Below are 19,361 nucleotides of genomic sequence, written 5' to 3'. Positions count from 1 at the left end.
GAAGGAAAGTTGGGCAACACGTCTACTGCTTAGGCTAAATCTAAATGGTTCTGGGAACAGCAGCTCAGAGAGGACATGTTTGATATCCTGAAACAAAGATGATCTAATTCAGGGGTAATTCTTTATTGATGGTGAAAAGTGTATAAATTTTAACAACACTGATACTAACTTCAGAAATTTATTTTCAAAGACTTGTGAAAACAGTTAAATAAAAATCTCATAGTGGACAGACAATCAAATCAGAGATGACAACTTTCAATAATTAAATAAGCAAGACCAGCCCAATGAATTAGTTATTTACAAAAAAATTCCAATTCAAGGGATTGTTGTCCTGCCACACAGAAAACACACCACATAAATACTCTTTTGATACAAATTTTAATATGCCACATAATTCATTATTATCTTCCACAACATTATAATAATTTATATTGAATATATGTAACAATTAGTAAAGTAACTTGGTAAAAAAACTAAAAACAAATTTACTGCTTTGAAGTTTGTTTTAACCACTGGTAAATTCCAATCTGTTTGTCTGAAGAGCCATGTAAATAGGGTGGAGTCCAGAATGTCCTTAGGATTATGTGATTTCCACTGCAAGTATCACTGATAAGAATCAAACATCTTGACCTCACCAAAACACAGCCAACCCAAGAAATACCACATGAAAGGCTGAAGATCATGTGTGGTGGCTAAAAATTCCTCTGCTTCCTCCGTGCCACTGCCAAGCGCAAGGCCTGAATAATCAACTTCTCATTGTTCAGGACGTTGTAATCTGTCAGTTTCACCAGTTTGTCAAAATTTTCTTCACTGAAACACACCTCTCTTGTTGTAAATGGGGAGAGGATGCTGGAGACATCAACTTTGCCTTCAGCCATCTCTTCAGCACTCCTTTCCACGCCTAAGGGGACAAACCACAGGGAGATGCACCAATAAGGTTTTATTGCAGTATGTGCCTCCTATCAATATTTACATAATTACAGGTAGAAAAGGGAGATTTGGAAGGAAAGATATAATTTGCCAGAGGCAAGTAAAAGTACTGTGCTAGTAGCAGTGTGTTTTTCAGAATCTGGATCAAGCCTCTGTCCAAATATGATTTTATATCATTTAACATTTACATCACTCAAACAGCTTGAAGTTAGAAGAACATTAGCAGCAGCAATGCTAGACCACAGCTGGGACAACATGGTCTTTTTCACTCAACTAGAAAAGCACAAGCAAAAAGGAAACCAGATACTCTTATACTGGACAAAATAATAGCCACCTCACTGAAAGTTCAGGGGAAATAATTGCACTCATAATTCAATTACTTAAATTAATTGAATTATGAGTGCATAATTCAATTAACAATTGAATAATGCACTCATAATTCAATTAACACCAAAGATCTCTGCCCACTCAAATCTCAGTCTGGGAGATTACTTTTAAATATGTGAAAAAAACTTGAATGAATGGGTTTCACACCAAAACTAGCAGAAGGTTTTTCCTTATCTTTGTTTGCAAGCAGCAGTGCATGACAAGTCCATGTCTGTAGAGTAAAACATCTTGTGTTGAGAACCTACCCCTCAAGGTGTAGAAGTATCAGAATTTTTGCTTTCATACTACCTCTAGTAGTTCTTGTGAAATAAGTGCCTGTCCTTTAAGAATCTCAAGTGCTTTAAGAAGGATTCTGGTGTTCATATAGTTCAGATGTCCTGAGACAGAGTAGTTATTTTTTTCAGTGATGAGACCCATGCTGGCATTGGAAAGGTCAGAGATGATAGTGACAGATACATTAGATATGAAATTGAAAGAATTCACTAGGAAAACAACTTTTTATTAAAATTGCTGTCACAGATGACTCACCAGGAGCTTTATATTTCTTGAAAGTGTCATTTACTAGGGGAAAGAAAAGCACTGTTGGAGCCTGTGGACTGTCAGCCTCTTCAAACACATAGCACTCCTTCAAGTTTTCCCTGTCTTCTTCACTTATCTCAATTTTGGGAAATGGAATTTCTTGCTCCGAGAAGTACTTTGCAATCTGATCCAGAGGCTGGATGACAGAAAAAAGATATATATGAAATTAACACAAACAATCAAAACTGATACAGAAACCTGGATATTCTAAACTGCAGCAGCTAACAGGAATATCCCAAGGTTTGAATCTCCCTCTGTCAAGATATTAAATTTCAGATGGAAACAATCATAACCACAAGAGACATTGCAGCTTGTCTTATTTTCCACATTGCTTTAGGCAAAATAAGAAAACAGTCACTTTCTCTGAACTTGAAAATTAATCCAAAACCCACAGGTCTGATTTTAGGATTCCATTGAAAGAAGTTCAGAAGGGGAAGGCAAAGAAACTAAAATAATGGAGAAGGAACACATCAGTCCAGATTTCTCTGCGTCATTGTCTTGACTTCTTCATTATTTACCACTTTCCCAGTCTGTCCTCTGCATAATTTATGTTCCTTGATAATGACTCCCTATTAATAAACCCATTTACCAACATACTTTGTGACCTCATAAAAAATGTTAACAGCTATATTTACTATAAACCTATGTTTATTTTTGCATTATTATCATTATATATGCAACACTAACATACTATTTTAAATTATGAATCAATCTGGCATTAGCCCTATGTTTCCAGAGGATTGATATCAGATATAAAGACCAAGACAGGTTTTCTCATTTAGTCAGTTAAAGTGTTTTCAGGGATTTCAATTGCCTTTGTAATTTGTTCTGTACAAGGATAAAAAAAATCAGTAGCAGAGTTTCAGAGTACTCTATCAGTTTATAATATAATCCAGAATATAATCCATCAGTTTTCAAAAACTATTGGATCCACTGCAGTGAAGACCTTGATGATTTTGAAATGCCTATATCCATCATCATCTTCTAATATCCTTTTTAGTTACTGAGAAATCAATTGCCTAATGATCTAAATAATAATAATAATAATAATAATAATAATAATAATAATAATAATAATAATAATAATAATAATAATAATCTAATTCACATTCCAGTACTGACAATTGGTAGAGATCAAAAGACCATGAAGGAAAAAGATTTCAGAACCATGGCTTTTCTTACCAGTGTTTGGGACCCTCCACTGTAATTCAAATGGAGGATGACATCAACCTCCCTCTTCGATCTCAAAAGTGGTGGGTAGCTGGTATTAATGAAAAAGCCAGTATCAACCAGGGAGAGCTCACTGTCTGCTGTTTCCATCAGTTTATTTGGAAAGGAGTCTATCACTGTGTCTGAAACGTAATTATTTCTCATTACTACCAATAAATCACAAGAATGGATTTCTCCTCTGAAGGAAGGTAAAGAATAAAGAATTAAGAATTTTGTCCTCACTCTAGCTGCATTTATTTACAGGGGTAAGTGACATGCTACTGTTTTTTCGTTCCCCCTTCCTGAGCACCTCATGTTGCTTTAGCCCTAGAGGGGTGATCTCTCCTGCTGCCTTAGGCTGAGCTCACTTTATCCACAGGAACATGATCCCCAGTCAGCCAGATACAATTTCACTCTTCAACACCCCGCACCAAAACTGAAATGTTGTTCAAATCTGGCTTTCATGTTTTCCATTTTTAAATGGAGAAGTGGCATTTCAGAAGTCAGTCTCAGCTCTTTGTTGGAAATCCTAAGTGAATTCTGAAACCTAAACCTTCTTAGAATATTACTGAAAAGCATGCTGGTTTACTGTGCCTTTCCAGGTAGAAAATCCTTCACTCTCCAGGTACTTGTTATGCAGCTGGAAGCCTCTGATAAAATTGGGATACTGTGCAATGGTTGGACGTCCTGTTAAGACATCTCGCAGAGTGGAGGAGAAGACACTCGAGGGAGTGAATAGACACGTGTCTACTTCATAGGGATTCACAGACAGAAAGGGTTCTTCTGCTGCAAGATGGAAAGACAACATTTTAAGTTTAGGATAATTTTCTGAACTGACCAATATTTTGAAAAATGGAGTGACTAATAATGACAGGTATCATCATCCCCCACTCCAAAGTTAATCAAACATAGTTATAAGCCCTTAAGATCTATGCCACCAAATAAAATTCAGCATTCAACAGTGAATTAAATGACCAGCTACCTGCAGGCAGCAGGCTGCCAGGCAGTAAGGATCACCTTCCACTCTAAGCTTCCTCAAATGATGCCCACCTCTACTGTAGCATATGGTGGAGGGGAGAGAACAGTCCCAAAATATACAGGAGACCTGTCAATAGGACACCTTCAGAATGCATGTGAGTGTCAGCCAGCCTCAGCATCAAGTTAGGAGACCAGTCACTACAGGTTCCCTGTGCAATTCACAGCAAGATAAAGCTTTCCCCATGGGTAGTTCAGTGGAGAAATCAGCTCTCTGCAAGAGTCATTTTCTCTACCCATGTTGTTACTGGCCAAGGAGGACCATATCCTAGTTTAACAATCTCAAGATGTGTTTTTGATACAACATGACTTCTATATGTCTGATAGAGACTGGTTTTGTGTCTGTCCAGGAAAAGGTACAGCTTTAATACAGCTTTTCCAAAGAAGCTCAATTTAGTTTTACATCAGGCAGAAAAAAAATCTTAGTTGGCATCTCTGCTTTTCTTTCCTCATCTTTTACTCTCTGACTTTGACACCACTTCTTTATGCATTAGACATGTTCACAAAACACCAGTGGTGAAAAAAAACTTAAAATCTCACCTATATCTTTTACTCTGTCTCTGGTCCATCTGCACCAGAAATCTTCTGAATCAGCAGCCAAATTCCAGACATACATCACATCTATGGAAAATATACTACTCCACATGCCTATAATATGAAAGAGGAATAGAAGCTGATTGATGGAGTGGCCTCGGAAGAATCTTAATTGATACATACCTTCAGTTCTTCCCATTGGATACTTCCTTTCTGTCTGTACAGATGCCTTTGTGGGCATACTTCATGAGTACATCCTTGCTAGGGCAAACTCACACCTGCTCAACCTGTCTGCTGGTGTCTTCCCAGTGGTGTCCACCACAGACCATGTGCTCACCCATACCAGCTGTCTCTCCAGTAGGCCACCTTTCCCCAAGGCAACAGTCACCTTGCATATAACAGATCCGAGTCTCTGAGAGCTTCTTCACCATCCTTCCCATAAAGAATTGACTTCCAAAGTGTTCTGCGCGAATAGATGCTCCGTACTTCAGCAGACCAACTTCATAAGGAGTGAACTCCAGCCACTCTACGGCAACAGCAGTCAGACCATGAAAAGCAACATGTTAGACAACATGTTAGATGATACTAAACAGAAGAGTTCCAGGAAGCAAACCCAATGAGAAAGACGCTGGCTAGTTCACAGCATGCCATTCACCAGCCATGGCGGTATCTGTATTGCTGGCAGTACTGATGCCATGAAGTCCTTCCACACCGTGGCAGGGCAGTTCCAGGCTGTGATACAGCAACCTCCAGCAAAAAAAGCCCTGGTCTGACTGAAACCACAGGCATTCCCTTAATAGACTTAACCTTACCCCAATAGACTTAATCTTACCCAAAAGTATGTGTTGCTCATGCATAACTTGTTTCCTTTAGGGCTCTAGTGACAAAGAGCTTAGCATTCACTTGGTGTCATGTACTTAGCTGCTCATGTTAAACAAATACTGTGAAAATTAATAGTAGAGGAAATAGTAATTTTCCTGAAATTGGACCCAAAAGTTAAATTTTTTTCTTTAATTGTTCAAAATAAGACCACAGGGAACCATACAAGAATTTGTTTAATTCCAAGGCTTTTGTGACAGGATAAATCGTGACTTTGACAGCTTCTGTGGTATAACTATGTTTCCACATTTAGCAAAATAAAGAACTCAAATTCTAAACACAAAACACATTTGGGATTTTTTTTTAATTTTTTTTGTTTTGGTCACCATTATTTGAAAATTTAATTACTTATTTGGGGTTTTATTTGCAATTAGAATGAAAAGACAGTTGCATTGATAAAGCTGTTTATATCTACATCATCTTAGTTTAGACCATTTAAATTATAAATTTGTAAAGAAATCTAAATTATAACCATTACCTCTGAATGCCTGGGCACTATAGTTGGACTTGAGGTTGATGGCCACATAGATGGGCAGTGGGTTCTGGCCATTATCCACTGCCTGACGCTGGTCCGAGAGTCTGTGCTCATCTTTCTAGTTTTGATTAAAAAGGGTAAATGGAATGAGGTGAAAAACAACTTGCGTTTCAAATAATATAATGTGAATTATCAGACCCATCCAGCCTTATCCAGGTTTTCCTTTCCATTCCCAGGTAACTGGATTGTTCTGAAATACCTGCCATGGGATATTCCAAACTTGGCAAGCATCCCATAAGAAGTAGCTACACCCTATATGCGTTCTCAGATTTTGATACATGCAGAGAATTTGATTATAGATTCAGCCAGGGGAAAAAAAAAAACCAAACAAACCAGTTCCAGGAAAAATCATGCAGCTAAGTGAAAGGTAAAGTTCTTTCCTTGGCTGGGTCTTAGCAAAGAATTGATCATATTTTAAGATATTTTGCAAATATATGCATATTCAAGAATACATTCTATTGCACATGACAATTTAAAACTTCATTGTACAAACTTAAAACAGAAGGAAACTGTTTAGGATAAGAAATTTTGTTAATTTAAACATAGTGTAAAACTTGGTATCATATTTAGAAAATGGTCTTTTTCACTATGTGAAGCACTTCCATATGCAGGTCACTTTATAAATGCACATCTTCATTTATGCCAGAGAAGCAAATTATTTCAGATTTTTAAGTGCCTCTTCTAGTCAGAATATTTTATATTCAAAATTATTTATTTACCATTCAAAATATTTTTTCTCAGGATACTTCTCTCTTTAAGGAGAAAGAACACCTTTAACTAGTATGACATGGCTCCTTCAGTTCAAGGTCAACCTCTCTTTAAATCTAGAGCAGTGTTTTAATAATGGATCTGAATATATCATATTTAATCAACTGCTAATCTAATTATTTGCATCAGTATTAATGAATGGCATGCAGGATTTATTTTCTTCTCCACAGTAGCTATAGAAGCTCAGCAGTTACGTGGAAGAAAGAGCAATACCTTATCGTGTAGCATGGATTCAATGACAAGACCCCAAAGGTCTATGAAAGAAGTGTTATGTCCTTCTTTAGTCCTCTCCATCAGGTCATTGTAATAGTACTTCAGACAATCCAAAGAAAAACAGCAGATCTTGGATTTGGTTACTTGCTTGCGAGCTTCCTTGATTGCATCCTCCAGATATTTTTGTGACCAATTAGCATCTTCATATAAGTTTGCCATGGTCCTGAAGAAATGTTAGTAGAAAACAATGAAAGAGGCATAATGCTATGGTTTGCTTTCAGAAAACAGATGTGCAACCTATTTGCCTGTTTCTTAATTCTTATGGGGTTTACACTTAAAATACTCTCATTTCAGGAGCAAACAAAACCTCCAAGCTTTCCTGGTTTGGATGTGATAAAATGGGCTCAAAAATTACCTTGAAATTCAAGGGAGAAAATAAACCAAGACTCAAGGCTATCAAACTCAAAGGTTCCACAAGTATTAATCAAATCTATTTCTTGAAAGCTAGGGAGTATTCTAGGGAGCAGTCACTACTACTATTCTCTGCTCCTGCATTTGTTCCCATATATCTGATAATGGCTTCTGCCAGCAAGAAAACTAGGCAGTTTTGGGCATGTCCTTGTATGACCATTCTTACTTGTCCCCTTGAAATCATAACACAGACAGGTACATTCAGATCTCCATGTACATACAGAGAAGTTAAAAGAAAAACCTACCATTGAAGTTTGGACTTACATAAAGTGACCCACAACTCAGTGAAAAAAAAATTCTCCACTTCCAAACAGGTGTAGAGGAGTGGGGGTACCTAGAACCTACTTGATTAAATATTTCAGTTATTTTAAGTATGACATCATCTGCTCTATGCCCACTGGGAGAAGAGAGCACTCCACAACAAGCCACTGTATCTGCAGTCTCTCCAAGGTCAGTAACTTGATATCATTTGTTGGCCTTTTGTGACAATATTAATTCCTCTAGCCCCAAATACATCTTTTACCAGAGGGAGATGAACTGTAAATCCAAAATGGAAGTGAGAATAACCAGCAAATGGCAGGCATAAATTCTTCTTCCCATCTTTCTTCAATTTCCAGTCTAAAGACAAATTCATTGTATTTAGTCTAAGGTATAACTGATACAATATGAAAAGGGAATAGAGCATTTAGATGAAGATATTAGGCATAGACTGAGTCAGCAAGCTGACAAAAGCAGTTGATGAATGTGATGATTGGTCTCTTACTCAGCATGTTTTGTTTCCTTGCTCCAGGTGGACAGAGAGTAGATTGTGGGCAGAATAGAAATGCTTTTGCCTTGCTAAGTGCCATATAAGCTAACAGTATTGTACAGAGTCAACAGTATTGAGCAGAGAACACATAAATCTTGTTTGGGTCCCTCTCACCATGTGGTACCCGATAAACCCCCGATGTAGGAAATGCAGTCCAAGAGGTTGAGTTTCTGGAGGCCCAGCAGGCTGCCATACATCGCTGTGAGCGACCTCGTACCTCCCCCGGTTGTCGTGATGGCCACCACTGGCACCTGGTCAACAAAGCAAGGCAGAAGGAGCAAAAGCTGTTCATAAATTAGACACAAACAGCCCTTACTGCAGAAATCAGATAACAGGTCACAGGCATTGATACAAGCAGGGATGCTACTTGGGATGGAAAGGATGTGATTGCTGCAGAAGGCTTGTTTGCCACCACTTGACTGCTGCAAGAAGGAAGGCTTATGTCTTACCCTCTCTGATGGGCTGGGAAGGTGTTTACTTAACATACAGCTGGAAATCAACCTCATCACCCTGGAATTTTTCTCAAAGTATATTATTAGTAGCTGTCACAGAAAAAAATACAGGATTTACCACACTGGTGCAGGTTAGGGATCCATGATTCTGTCTCTAACAATGACCAGTGTCACACAGGAATGTACAGCACCCTGTAATCAGCCAGACCACACAATAGCTAAAGTCTTCCTGGCCCCAGGCCATCAATTACTTTATGTCCTGAAGCACAGTCATTGATAGGGTTTCCCCCTCCATGAGCCAAGTGTAATTGAAGAGACAGACTATTCTTCTCCTTATCTTTTCCTAATCTAGTACACCCTCTGCTTCCGTTAGTAACCAGAGTGTGGAAGCTTACACACCCCATGGAAAATGTCTATTTATACCTTTCAAGTATTAGCTTCTAGTTTGATAAAGGAATCTGTGTTCCAAAGTCAATGAATAGAGCCTGAAGGAAATAATTCTCCTCCTCTATGAAAAAAAACAAAAGCTCAGAAAAGTGAGAAAACAGATGTTCTTCATACCCTAAACTCTTTTTAAATATAAGGAATTTTATAAAATAATGAGGAAAATCTCATAATCTTAGCTAAAATCAGAATAAACTCCAGAAATTATATTCTGGGGTTTACATTTTCTAACCTATTTTTTATAAGTTAAAACACTAATGATTTTTTTTCAGTTCAAATATAAGTCAGCTAATAAAGTAGAGGGGATATTTTCCTATATTTCTGAAGTCAAACACATGAATAGGAGAGCCACAGTAATTAGGCCTTTCAGAAAACAGTTTTCTATGTGTGAGGAAACTCTCAGACAGCTTGTAAAAATGGTTGAAAATGTTCTTTATAGCTTTGTTGAAAACTTTGTTTCCTGTATTATTCTCTGTTCTGAAATCCAAATTAATATTTTAGAATCATATTTTCCATAGCACTCTTTTTTTTTTTAACTGTCAGCTAAAGAGTGTTCTTGCTGTTGGTATGTATGTACTTTTCTGATTGTCAGCAACCCAGTTAGGCATCAGCAGTTGCAAAGCTGATGACTTAATTACAGGGCAGGAACAGGGTCTAGAGTGATACAGCTAAACTTACTAACAGCTATTTCATCCACAACTCAGTGATACTCCAAGATCCACTCTTCTTTGCCAGATTGATAGCTTTATTCTATCCCTCATTTTTCCCAACAGTACAGCTATTTTGCTGCAGAAACCACTCCAAGAATTTTCATTCAGATGTCTGTGAAAATTTTTCTTTCTTCCTCAACACCCTTTACACACATGCCATGGCCACCACCTTGTCTCTGTGTTAAGGCCCTCTATTTTGCAAGCAGCATTGCCCAGCTGTTCCATGTCGGCCCGCTATAAATTTTTTGCCCGAGACCCATGAGCAATACCCAGAATAAACAGGAATGGGCTATTTGAGGAGCTGCTGAGAAGTTTTTTGCTCCATAAAGACATTATCCTGCCTCCCTTACTCTGCTACATTAACAGGCCACTCCTCTTGCTTATGCCTTGCCCTAGGTGACCATGCCTGGCCCACACGAGCAGAACTAATTAAACTGGGATTTTATTTGTTGTTTGAATGTGTAAGCCAGGCCTTGATCCCCCGAGAGCAGTTGCTACCAGGGATTGTATTGGCTTGCCTCATGCTCTTTCAGGTCCTCTTCCAAATTAAGAATCTTTTTCAGAGCAGCAGCAACATATTTCTTCCTTTGCCGCAGGAAGTTCTGCTCCTCCCTGCACAGGCTAAACCCCAAGCGCACATCCAGGTCTCCTGAGCTGGAACAGACAATGGGACAAATCAATGCACACATCATTTATAGCTGATTTCAAGATCTGTAGGGCAGGTAATAAAAAAAATAATCTGTAAAACAAGTTATTTCCAAGTCTACATATTGATAAAGGAAAGAAGAAAAACAAAAACACCCCATTTCTACTGCCAGCAAGAAATAGCAGTGTGGATGAAGAGGAGTTTCCAAGGTACTTTAGATCTCTTGTGAACATGGACAAAAAGACAAGACACACAAGTCAAGGAAGGATCACCAAAAGGAGTAATTTCAGAAGTATTCTTTCTGCACCCATTCCTGTTTGTCAGTATGACACCCTGGAAAATCCAAGTGATGACATTATCACTTGTTCTCAGGTTTTGACAATCCACTAACAGCATTTAAAGTGAGGGTTCTAGGGAGTTATGTGATGAAGCTTGAGCTGCAGGGCAAGCATTACCCCCTGCTCAGTCTCTTGGGAATTCCAGCCTTTCACCTGTGACCTGAACATATTCCTAGATAAGTATTCACAAGCTTCATCCTGCAATAATACAAGAATATCCATCACTTTTTTTTTCACATGTGCAGACACGTGAAATTTTGTCCCTTGAGAAATATGAAGCACAGGCAAAAGAAAATTCAGAAAAAAAAAGGTGCAAATCCAATCAAATTGCAGCTAATGTTATGTGCCTACAGCAACATAAATACACTTATTACTGAGAATAACACTAAATATTGACCAAATCTTCTGGATCACATCACCCTCTGGTGGTTGCAAACTCTGTCCTGAAAATAATTTTCACCAATATTTCACAAATATGAATGCTTCAAGGATTAATGCTACGAACCTTTCTTCTCCAGCAAATTTGATTTATCACACAGTGTAATTTTGAAAACCGAATAAGGTCAAATTATGTACCTTACAAAAACCCCAACTCTTTGAGCAGTAGATTAACATTTTTCTTGCTCTCTTTCTATATGTGTGTCTGTTAAATGTACAGGTCAGATATTTGTTATGGGCTGAGATTGTACAGGTAGTTCTCCATTTACACAAAATTTTCTCATGCTGTGAAAATCCACCTCGCTTTCCTTCTGTATCTCATCCCATAGTGGGGGTGCTGTGAACCACAGGAAGTTTTCAGCTCTACCATAAAATGTCACTGTCTTAAATTTTACCTATCACTGGTGCAATTCTGTCCCTGCAAGTGGGTTGGGAGAGGTGCAGCTGGTCAGGTCTCAGCTCCCATTCTTTCCAGTGAAGCAGAAGGGGCAGAAGCCAGGCTACCCTATGTTTCTTTTGGTGATTTGGCAAAGTTAAAGGCTGGTAGAGGTTATTTCACTCCATGTGCTGATCTGACAATTGGCATAAATGGGGAATAAAATAATAAGTGAATGGTAGAGTTTTATTCATGTGTGAGAACAACCGGCATAAAGCCAACTAATTCACTCGAAATGAAGGCTCACAGACTCCTGCTGACCTGCACAGTGCTTTAAGTGCAGCAGACTTGCACTTACCTCGGGCACCACGTGAGCGCAGCACTCGGCGCTCACGCACTACATGCTCATCTCTGCACCTATCACAGAAAAAGCCTACAGAACTAGTTTACAGCACTCCTGGGGGCCAGGAATAAAAGAGGCTATCTTACCATTTTCTTGCTGTCAAGCACAAGTGAAATGAATTATCCTGGAAAATGAGAAAGGTAAAGGTAATCACTACCAAATTTTAAAACATTCCTTTCCTTCAAGCTCGGGCAATGCTCAGACCAAGAGAGGTGGTTCTCAAATAATAAATCACATGGCTAAGGACATTATTTTGATACAATACAAAGCCTCATTCCCTGCCCTGGAATCAAATTTTCTCTAATAAGCCTGTGTGTGTTTGGGGCAGGTAGTGTGCCACAAGCTTGCATGTTTACACCACTTCCCAGTTTGCACATTTAGAAGGGGCAAGAAGAATGAGAAAAGTTACCTTATCAAATTAAAAAAAAAACAAAAACAACACACACACACAAAAGCACCCCCAATATCAATATTAATACAAACTAAAATCTGAATTAAACTCATAATCTGGATGGGTCTTTTTTCAGTTCTTAGCTTGTATCACCCCAATATAAAAAAAAAAACCAATGTGGCTTTGAATGAATGTGCATTTTACAGTCATTTCTTGTTCCTTGAAACCACTTAATTCTAACAGTAAGATGCAGGTTTGCAATGACTGTTGTATCATTAAAATTATTGTTAACATGTTCTTCCTCAAAGTTGAATATAGCAACCTTAAATTTTTTTAACATTTCTAATGAATAGCTGTAGAATTTTATACAGTGATTTTGTTTACTTGGCAATTTTATTTCCAGCAGGACAATATTAAGGATATTTTAAACTACGTATTTCAAAAGGTTCACAGCACTCACCTCTTCTAGTGTTATTTCCTTCTGTAAAGGGAGTGAATTCAGGGGAAAAGAAAGGACCCCAGGTTTCTCTGTTTCATTTCCATCAGCCAGCTGAAAAAATGTAAAAAAGCAATTTGGTATGAACACATAAAAGGTTTATCATCTCTAGAACTTCTCCACTCAGAAGCCTAATTCAGTTTACTAGTTCTATTAATTTCTTGTTCTAATTTCATTTGAGTAATAATAACAAACAGAAGAACTTACCTCTTCTGGTAATATGATATCCAGTCTTGTCTGGTCATTTATGATGCAGTGAAATATGATTATATGAAGGCTGGGGCCAGAGTCCAGCAAAATCTTCTGGCTTCCTTCATGTGATCCTTTCACTGTAAATGTAAGCTCTGGGTCTAAACAGAGAGGCAAGGAACAAACAGAATTTTAACTATTACAAGCAAACACACATAACTAATTTAAAAACCCAGCCTTCACTTTTTGTTGAATTTTTCTTACACCACAATGACTAAGTAGACTTCAGGTGGCAAAAACAGACTGAAAACTGATCAAAAATATCTTGGTGAATCTACACAAATAATGAATGTACAGAATTCACAGATTTTAAAAATACTATAGCTTTCTATTTGTTAGATGCTTTCCATGAATAAATTAAACCAAGATTTGGATTTAGAGGAGTGTCAGAGGCATTTTGGATTATTCATGTTGCATAAAAGCCATTTATTTGATGTCAGTCTGTTCTGGTTTATAGTATACATTTTATAATATTAAGGCTCACAAATAAATCTATAAACCCACAGCTCAATCAGACTACTTGGCATGTGCCCCCACATCACAAAGCTGAAACAAGTGGCAGGCTGTGTTTTTTGTACAGAAAAGCCTTTATGTTTACAGAGAGGTCATATGCTGTTCTCCTGCAAGACCAGGGCCAAGAGACATATAATTTTAGGTCAGTAACCTTTCCTTCCCATGTTACATCTCAGTCTGAAACTTCCTATAATGCAACTCAGTCATTGCTACCATTTTCTTCATAGAAGTCAATTTTCCATTCACAAATTAACTCAGAACAGTCATGAGGTTTTGAGATTTCCCCCCAGGAACAGCATTACACAAGCTACTGTTCCTTTAAATCAACTTAAAAACTAGTAGAAGAATCCTGCTGTATTTGTTAGAGCTATATTTTATAGACAAAGTACTGTTTTGGTGACTCTGTGGTAGCAGAGGGCTTCCCTGCAATTTGTGAAGACCCCTTTGATACAACTTTGCATTTAAACTAAGGTTTATTTTTTTTTTGTTAAGGCACCAAAGAGATAAGATTTCTACATATTAGTTATAAGATAATTTTTAAAGATCCCACTTCGAAAAAATTGTTTTGAACAAACAATAAACAAAAAGAACTAACCTCATTTTTCCAAGTTTTTCAGTCTAGTATATGTGGCTCTATTGCATCAGTTTAAAATTTTCCTCATAACTAAGCACTTGATGAACTTGAATTTTGACAGATACAATCTTTCTGCAAGGTGGGGCATGGCAAAACTAAGTATTATATGACACAGATAGAGCAGTGTGCACAACGGATTATTATTTTTTTTCAACATCTGTTATAATGGCTGAATCACAACAGAAGAGCAATAGGCTAATGAAGCAATAACCTCACTTGTGGATTGCTGCTTCAGCTTCCCTGTATCCACTCTAATCTCCAAACAGGAAACCTCACGTGCCTGCAGCAAGAGAGGATGAATGATGATTGAGAGAAGAGTAAATGTCATTGCAAGTGATTCATACTATTCCCAACCAACCCCTCTGGTTGATCAATGAGCAAGACAATTATTATCTATTACTATGTCTTCAGATAACACGAGGGCAATAATGATATGGTATTTCTGTCCAAAACTGAAATAAAGAGAAACGACTCATGAACTGCTTGAACTTGGAGAGACAATTAAGCAAAGATAAGCCCTATTCAAAATAATGAGTGTATTAACATATGGAACTATTTTTATGAGCATTGTAACACTTTCTTCATTAGCTCCTGATAGTTCTGAGCCTATCATTTATAGAAGAAAGTAGGCAGCAGGACTGGGTTTGGGACACAGCTCAAAGTTTCCAGAGTTAGAAACATGAACATTTGTTATTCAGACACAAGAAAGATCACAATAAATATGTACTTTACCACTAGCACTCCATTCGTAATAATGCCATCTGGGTAGTCCAGACTGAAAAGAAAAAAAAAAGTAAGATAATGTCACGGGTGGGAAAACTCAGACAAATATTTAAGTTTATGGTTAACACATTAGTTCTTACATGACCTTTGACATTTCTGACTTTAACATTCTCATTCAAAAATACTTTAAAGCTTAGGATTAGATGATGAGCTGAGTTGCAGTTTTTTCCATCCACTCAGAATATGAAGCTGGATTTATACTGCTGTGGTCTTACACATTTGCTTCAGTAAACCATACAATAAATACTGGTATGAGACATATTGATTTTGAGGACAGCTGCAGCTGTGAAATCCATCTTGATTCTTTTGAGCATTACAGTTTTACCTAGGTTTTTGTCTAATACAACTGCTTAGATTTCCACAATATATAAAAAAATTTCCCTAATGGTAGGAAAAATTGTACTTACCTTTATGATATGATCTGCAAATCACACATGAGATTGTAATAGATCACTATATGTATAGATGTGTTTCCACATCTAGGGGCAGTGCTGAATTCACATACTGCAGCCAACAATTTCTACATTCTAAAATATTTTCCCATCAGCAAAATCAGGCAGTGTCTCATTAAGGATATCTCATAATTTACCATTTCATTAAATTACAGATTTAATTCATATAATCTCTCAAGAACTGAGATTGCTCCAACGGGAATATGTACATATGTATGGACTATTGGCAAGGACTGAGCACTGACGCCTCAACCTGCTGCAGAGATTATGAGCTGTTTTTTCAGACTTTGCAAGCCATGGATTACACATTTGGAGTTCTCATATATTCCTGTACTTGATGTATGTATTTTATCTCAGCTGAAACCAAACAATACATTTCCTTTAAAATTAGATGAATGACATTGTTTTTATCTACTTAAAGTGAAAATTTACTACAACAATTAGATTTAAGTATAAACACACGTGGTAGCATTCACTCAAAATTAAAAAGCTCATAAACAGTTTAAAGTTTTGTTTCCAAGTCAGTATTTTCTTTAAGAGACTATTAATATTTCCTTTAAGAGAAAAATATGAACTGGCTAAATACACTGCAGAAAATACAGGACAAACTTTCAATTATAAAAAACATCAATCACAAAGTCAAGCAAACACCTCTGGTCAAAAGCCCCCAGTCAAAAATTTTAAAATTTTGTAGTTTTTTGGAAATGTATTTCTAAAGAGTTCAAAGAACATTGGTCAGGAATTGGTGAAAATATACTGTGTTTCTATCTGTATACAGGTAAATGTGTGTAAGCACCACTCCAGTTTTGTTTCAGACACAAATTTTTGTTCTTAATTACTATTTTGTAGTCAAATAGTTGTAACATTACATGACATATGGTGTCACCATCCTCAAATAACTCATTAAAAATCAAGGAAAGCAAGAAACAGCATGATAGATATTAGAAGACCTCAGCCTGCATAGCCTTGTGAAATGAAAGTGCAAAGACAGGTAAAGATATCTGTTCATGGAGGTAAACATCCAGTAAAATGTAGTATTATTTGAGTTGCTGGTATCAGCAAAGGGTAAAGTTAGGTTCAAAGTTAGGAGGTGCAAGGCATGACCTTCAAACAGGGTGGAAGACCCTGTATTGTTGTACAGAACAGAGCAGAGCTTGCAAGACCCCTGGGAAGAACCAGGACACCTCAGTCATGAAGGACCAATGGCTGAGATGTCTCTGTTGGGTTGTCACCTCTGCTGCCACCCCTGTAAGGAAGCCCAGCTGCTGGTACTTGTTAGTGTGGTGGACCTGGTGGTCCATATCTTTGTTTTAAGAAGAGCAAGGGCACTCATCTTCCTCTGAATCTTAGGAAATCAGCTGTGGCCAGAAACATAGCTGAGCTGGGTGCAGAAGAGCTCAGGTTGGCAGGGATCTTTGAATATTTTGCCTACCTTCGGAGCACTGAATAAGTTCCACTAGTTGGGATTAGCTGGTAATTTCTCTGATAACCAACCTGCTATTAGACAGCTCTCATCACACAGAGTTATGTTCTTGTTCTCTTCTCCATCACAGTTTGTGATTTGTGGGCTTTTTTTATTGCAGGCCTCGGTTTCACTAGGAGAACTGGGAGTATATTATGACCTGTAGCAGGGAAAGACAAAAGCAGAGACCCTGGGCATTCTTCCTCACTCAAAGTCTGTTGCAGGAATGCCTAAGATTGCAGTGTACTCTATGAATCCAGGGATCATTTCCCATCACCTGGTGTACATCAAACTTCTGCCTTCTCCTTTCTGGATTATGCCTGACATAACAGAATGGGTAATTTTGAATATGAACTTACAGTCACACAGATTCTTATATTGCAGTTCTCATTTAGGCTACTACCCTCCATTTCACCAGAGAATCTGAATTTTTGATACCTATCTAAAAGTTTTGAATTCTTTCATGTCAGATCCAGCTTTCCCTTCCTTTAGTAGCTTCCAAAATAATGCAGGCTACTTTTCTGAACTTTCTGACAACCCAAGAGAAGCATGGGGGATGGTACTGTTTAAGTAAAGAAAGCTGTATTCACCTCAAAGGTTCTTTCTTAACTCAAAACTTTTGCCTTCAGTGCTCCTCCACACATAAATACAAACAGTACATTTGGCTCCCAACTGATGGAGACTCAGCCTGGGTGTTTCTCAGCAGTGCCCAAGCCAAATGGCTGGCATGATCTGCTGGCTTCCCCTTCACATGAGAAGGATTTCTCAAAATAACACAGCAGAGCTACAGAAAGAAAAAAAAAGACTTTTATTTTCTAAAAATCCTGCTTTTGCCATATTTCAATAATTAATATTTAACTTTTATACAGCTTTTTGTACACCTATTTACATTTATTTTTGTTAATTTGTCTTTGTTTTAAACATAGTCTTTCACATTTGAAAAAAAAGGGAGAGGGAGCAGAAATGAAAGGTTGTGTAAGAGTGGTCCTTCATTCTTCTAAGAGTTGTTAGAGATGCACTTCCTCAACTTGAGACATCTGAAAGATAAAAGAGGCCAAAAAGAGGATCAGCAGGTACAGCAAAAACCCTGGGTCTCAGATTTTTCTTTGGAAACTCAAGTCACCTTGCAGTTCAGCAGAAGCCTCTTTGTGGCCCTCAGTGTCAGGCGTGGCCCTCAGTAGAAGTCGGAGGGCAGGGGGATGTTGAGCGAGCGCAGCCACCTGCTCCAGCGGGACCCCGTCCCTGTAGCAACGCGGATGGGCTCGTTCTGGTGCTGCACCCTGCCCATGGAGATACAGGAGAAAGGCCAGGTTACCACTGATAATCGCCAGAGAACAACTCAAAAAACACTAAAGCACACAAACCTGCAGCCTGTGTACAACAGCCTTACCTTTTCTGTCACTGCTGGCCAAGCGCAGCAGCTCTCACGCCAGCTGGGCTCCTGTAATGGGCCCAGAAAACATTGGGCAGGCATTTGCAATCCCTTGGCTTGGTTGCTGGTGAAAAGGCACTTGGAGGAAGGAGTATGCCTTCCTCTCTGTGTCGTTAAGACCAAACATCTGGCCCTCAGTGCCTGCCACTCTGCAGCAGAGAGGTGAGCACTTGCTGGTACTGCAGCAGTGGCATAAGGGTGAGGCAAAACCAGAGAGGGTGTTCATCTTGCTGTTGTGGAAACCCACTAACAAAATGAGGCTTTTCTTCCATTTTAAATAAATTATCACAGGAATGGATGCAGGAACAAATTATCGTACAGCCCTCCAATGTAATATGAGGTAATTGTTATAATGTTGTTTTTGGTAGAGGTAACACAAAACACAACCTTTTCAGTGAAGTTATAGGCAAACAAAAATAGGAGCAGCAAAGCCACTAGCATAGGTGCAACCCAGGAAACATTCTTGGCCTGGGGTTACACGTCATGTGTGGTATTATTCACCTGAAATTCTGGAAAGAAAGAACAAGCTAATGTAATAAACCTTGCAATTAATAAAATCTAGAATGAAGCTCGGGAAGAAATTAAAAACTGTGGATAAAGAGCATCAGGAAAAATTGCTGGTGGGAATAGTTATTAATTTCAGAAATAAACTGCCATATCACCCCCCAAAAGCATGTTCTTATTGTTCTCATCACAATACAGAATTTCTAGAAACTATCCCACATGCTTAGCTGTACTCCTTGTTATCAGAGGGCTCTCTCCCACTGAAAATTATCTCTAATCTCTGTCAGCAT

The 19,361-nt window shown here is 38.1% G+C and overlaps 1 protein-coding gene across 1 annotated transcript in view; it reads right to left on the bottom strand.

Annotated features, from left to right (window-relative positions):
- Nucleotides 1–534: 534 nt before the first annotated feature.
- Nucleotides 535–19,361, bottom strand: part of LOC102043225 (cytosolic phospholipase A2 epsilon-like) — a 32,750-nt gene continuing 13,923 nt past the window's right edge. The window contains exons 7-21 of the mRNA XM_005419407.2: nt 15,171–15,213; nt 14,655–14,718; nt 13,250–13,392; nt 13,007–13,096; nt 12,242–12,279; nt 10,473–10,608; nt 8,463–8,599; nt 7,070–7,292; nt 6,032–6,146; nt 5,063–5,200; nt 4,681–4,788; nt 3,700–3,891; nt 3,079–3,248; nt 1,846–2,032; nt 535–901 (exon numbers count right to left, since the gene is read on the bottom strand). Coding sequence (XP_005419464.1) covers nt 693–901; nt 1,846–2,032; nt 3,079–3,248; nt 3,700–3,891; nt 4,681–4,788; nt 5,063–5,200; nt 6,032–6,146; nt 7,070–7,292; nt 8,463–8,599; nt 10,473–10,608; nt 12,242–12,279; nt 13,007–13,096; nt 13,250–13,392; nt 14,655–14,718; nt 15,171–15,213 — 1,993 coding nt within the window. The 3' untranslated portion in view covers nt 535–692. The remainder of the gene's footprint in view (nt 902–1,845; nt 2,033–3,078; nt 3,249–3,699; nt 3,892–4,680; nt 4,789–5,062; nt 5,201–6,031; nt 6,147–7,069; nt 7,293–8,462; nt 8,600–10,472; nt 10,609–12,241; nt 12,280–13,006; nt 13,097–13,249; nt 13,393–14,654; nt 14,719–15,170; nt 15,214–19,361) is intronic.

Source organism: Geospiza fortis, unplaced genomic scaffold, assembly GCF_000277835.1.
Source record: "Geospiza fortis unplaced genomic scaffold, GeoFor_1.0 scaffold66, whole genome shotgun sequence".
Taxonomy (NCBI): domain Eukaryota; kingdom Metazoa; phylum Chordata; class Aves; order Passeriformes; family Thraupidae; genus Geospiza; species Geospiza fortis.
The sequence above is the reverse complement of the archived record's forward strand: the minus strand, read 5'-3'. Positions and strand labels throughout refer to the sequence as shown.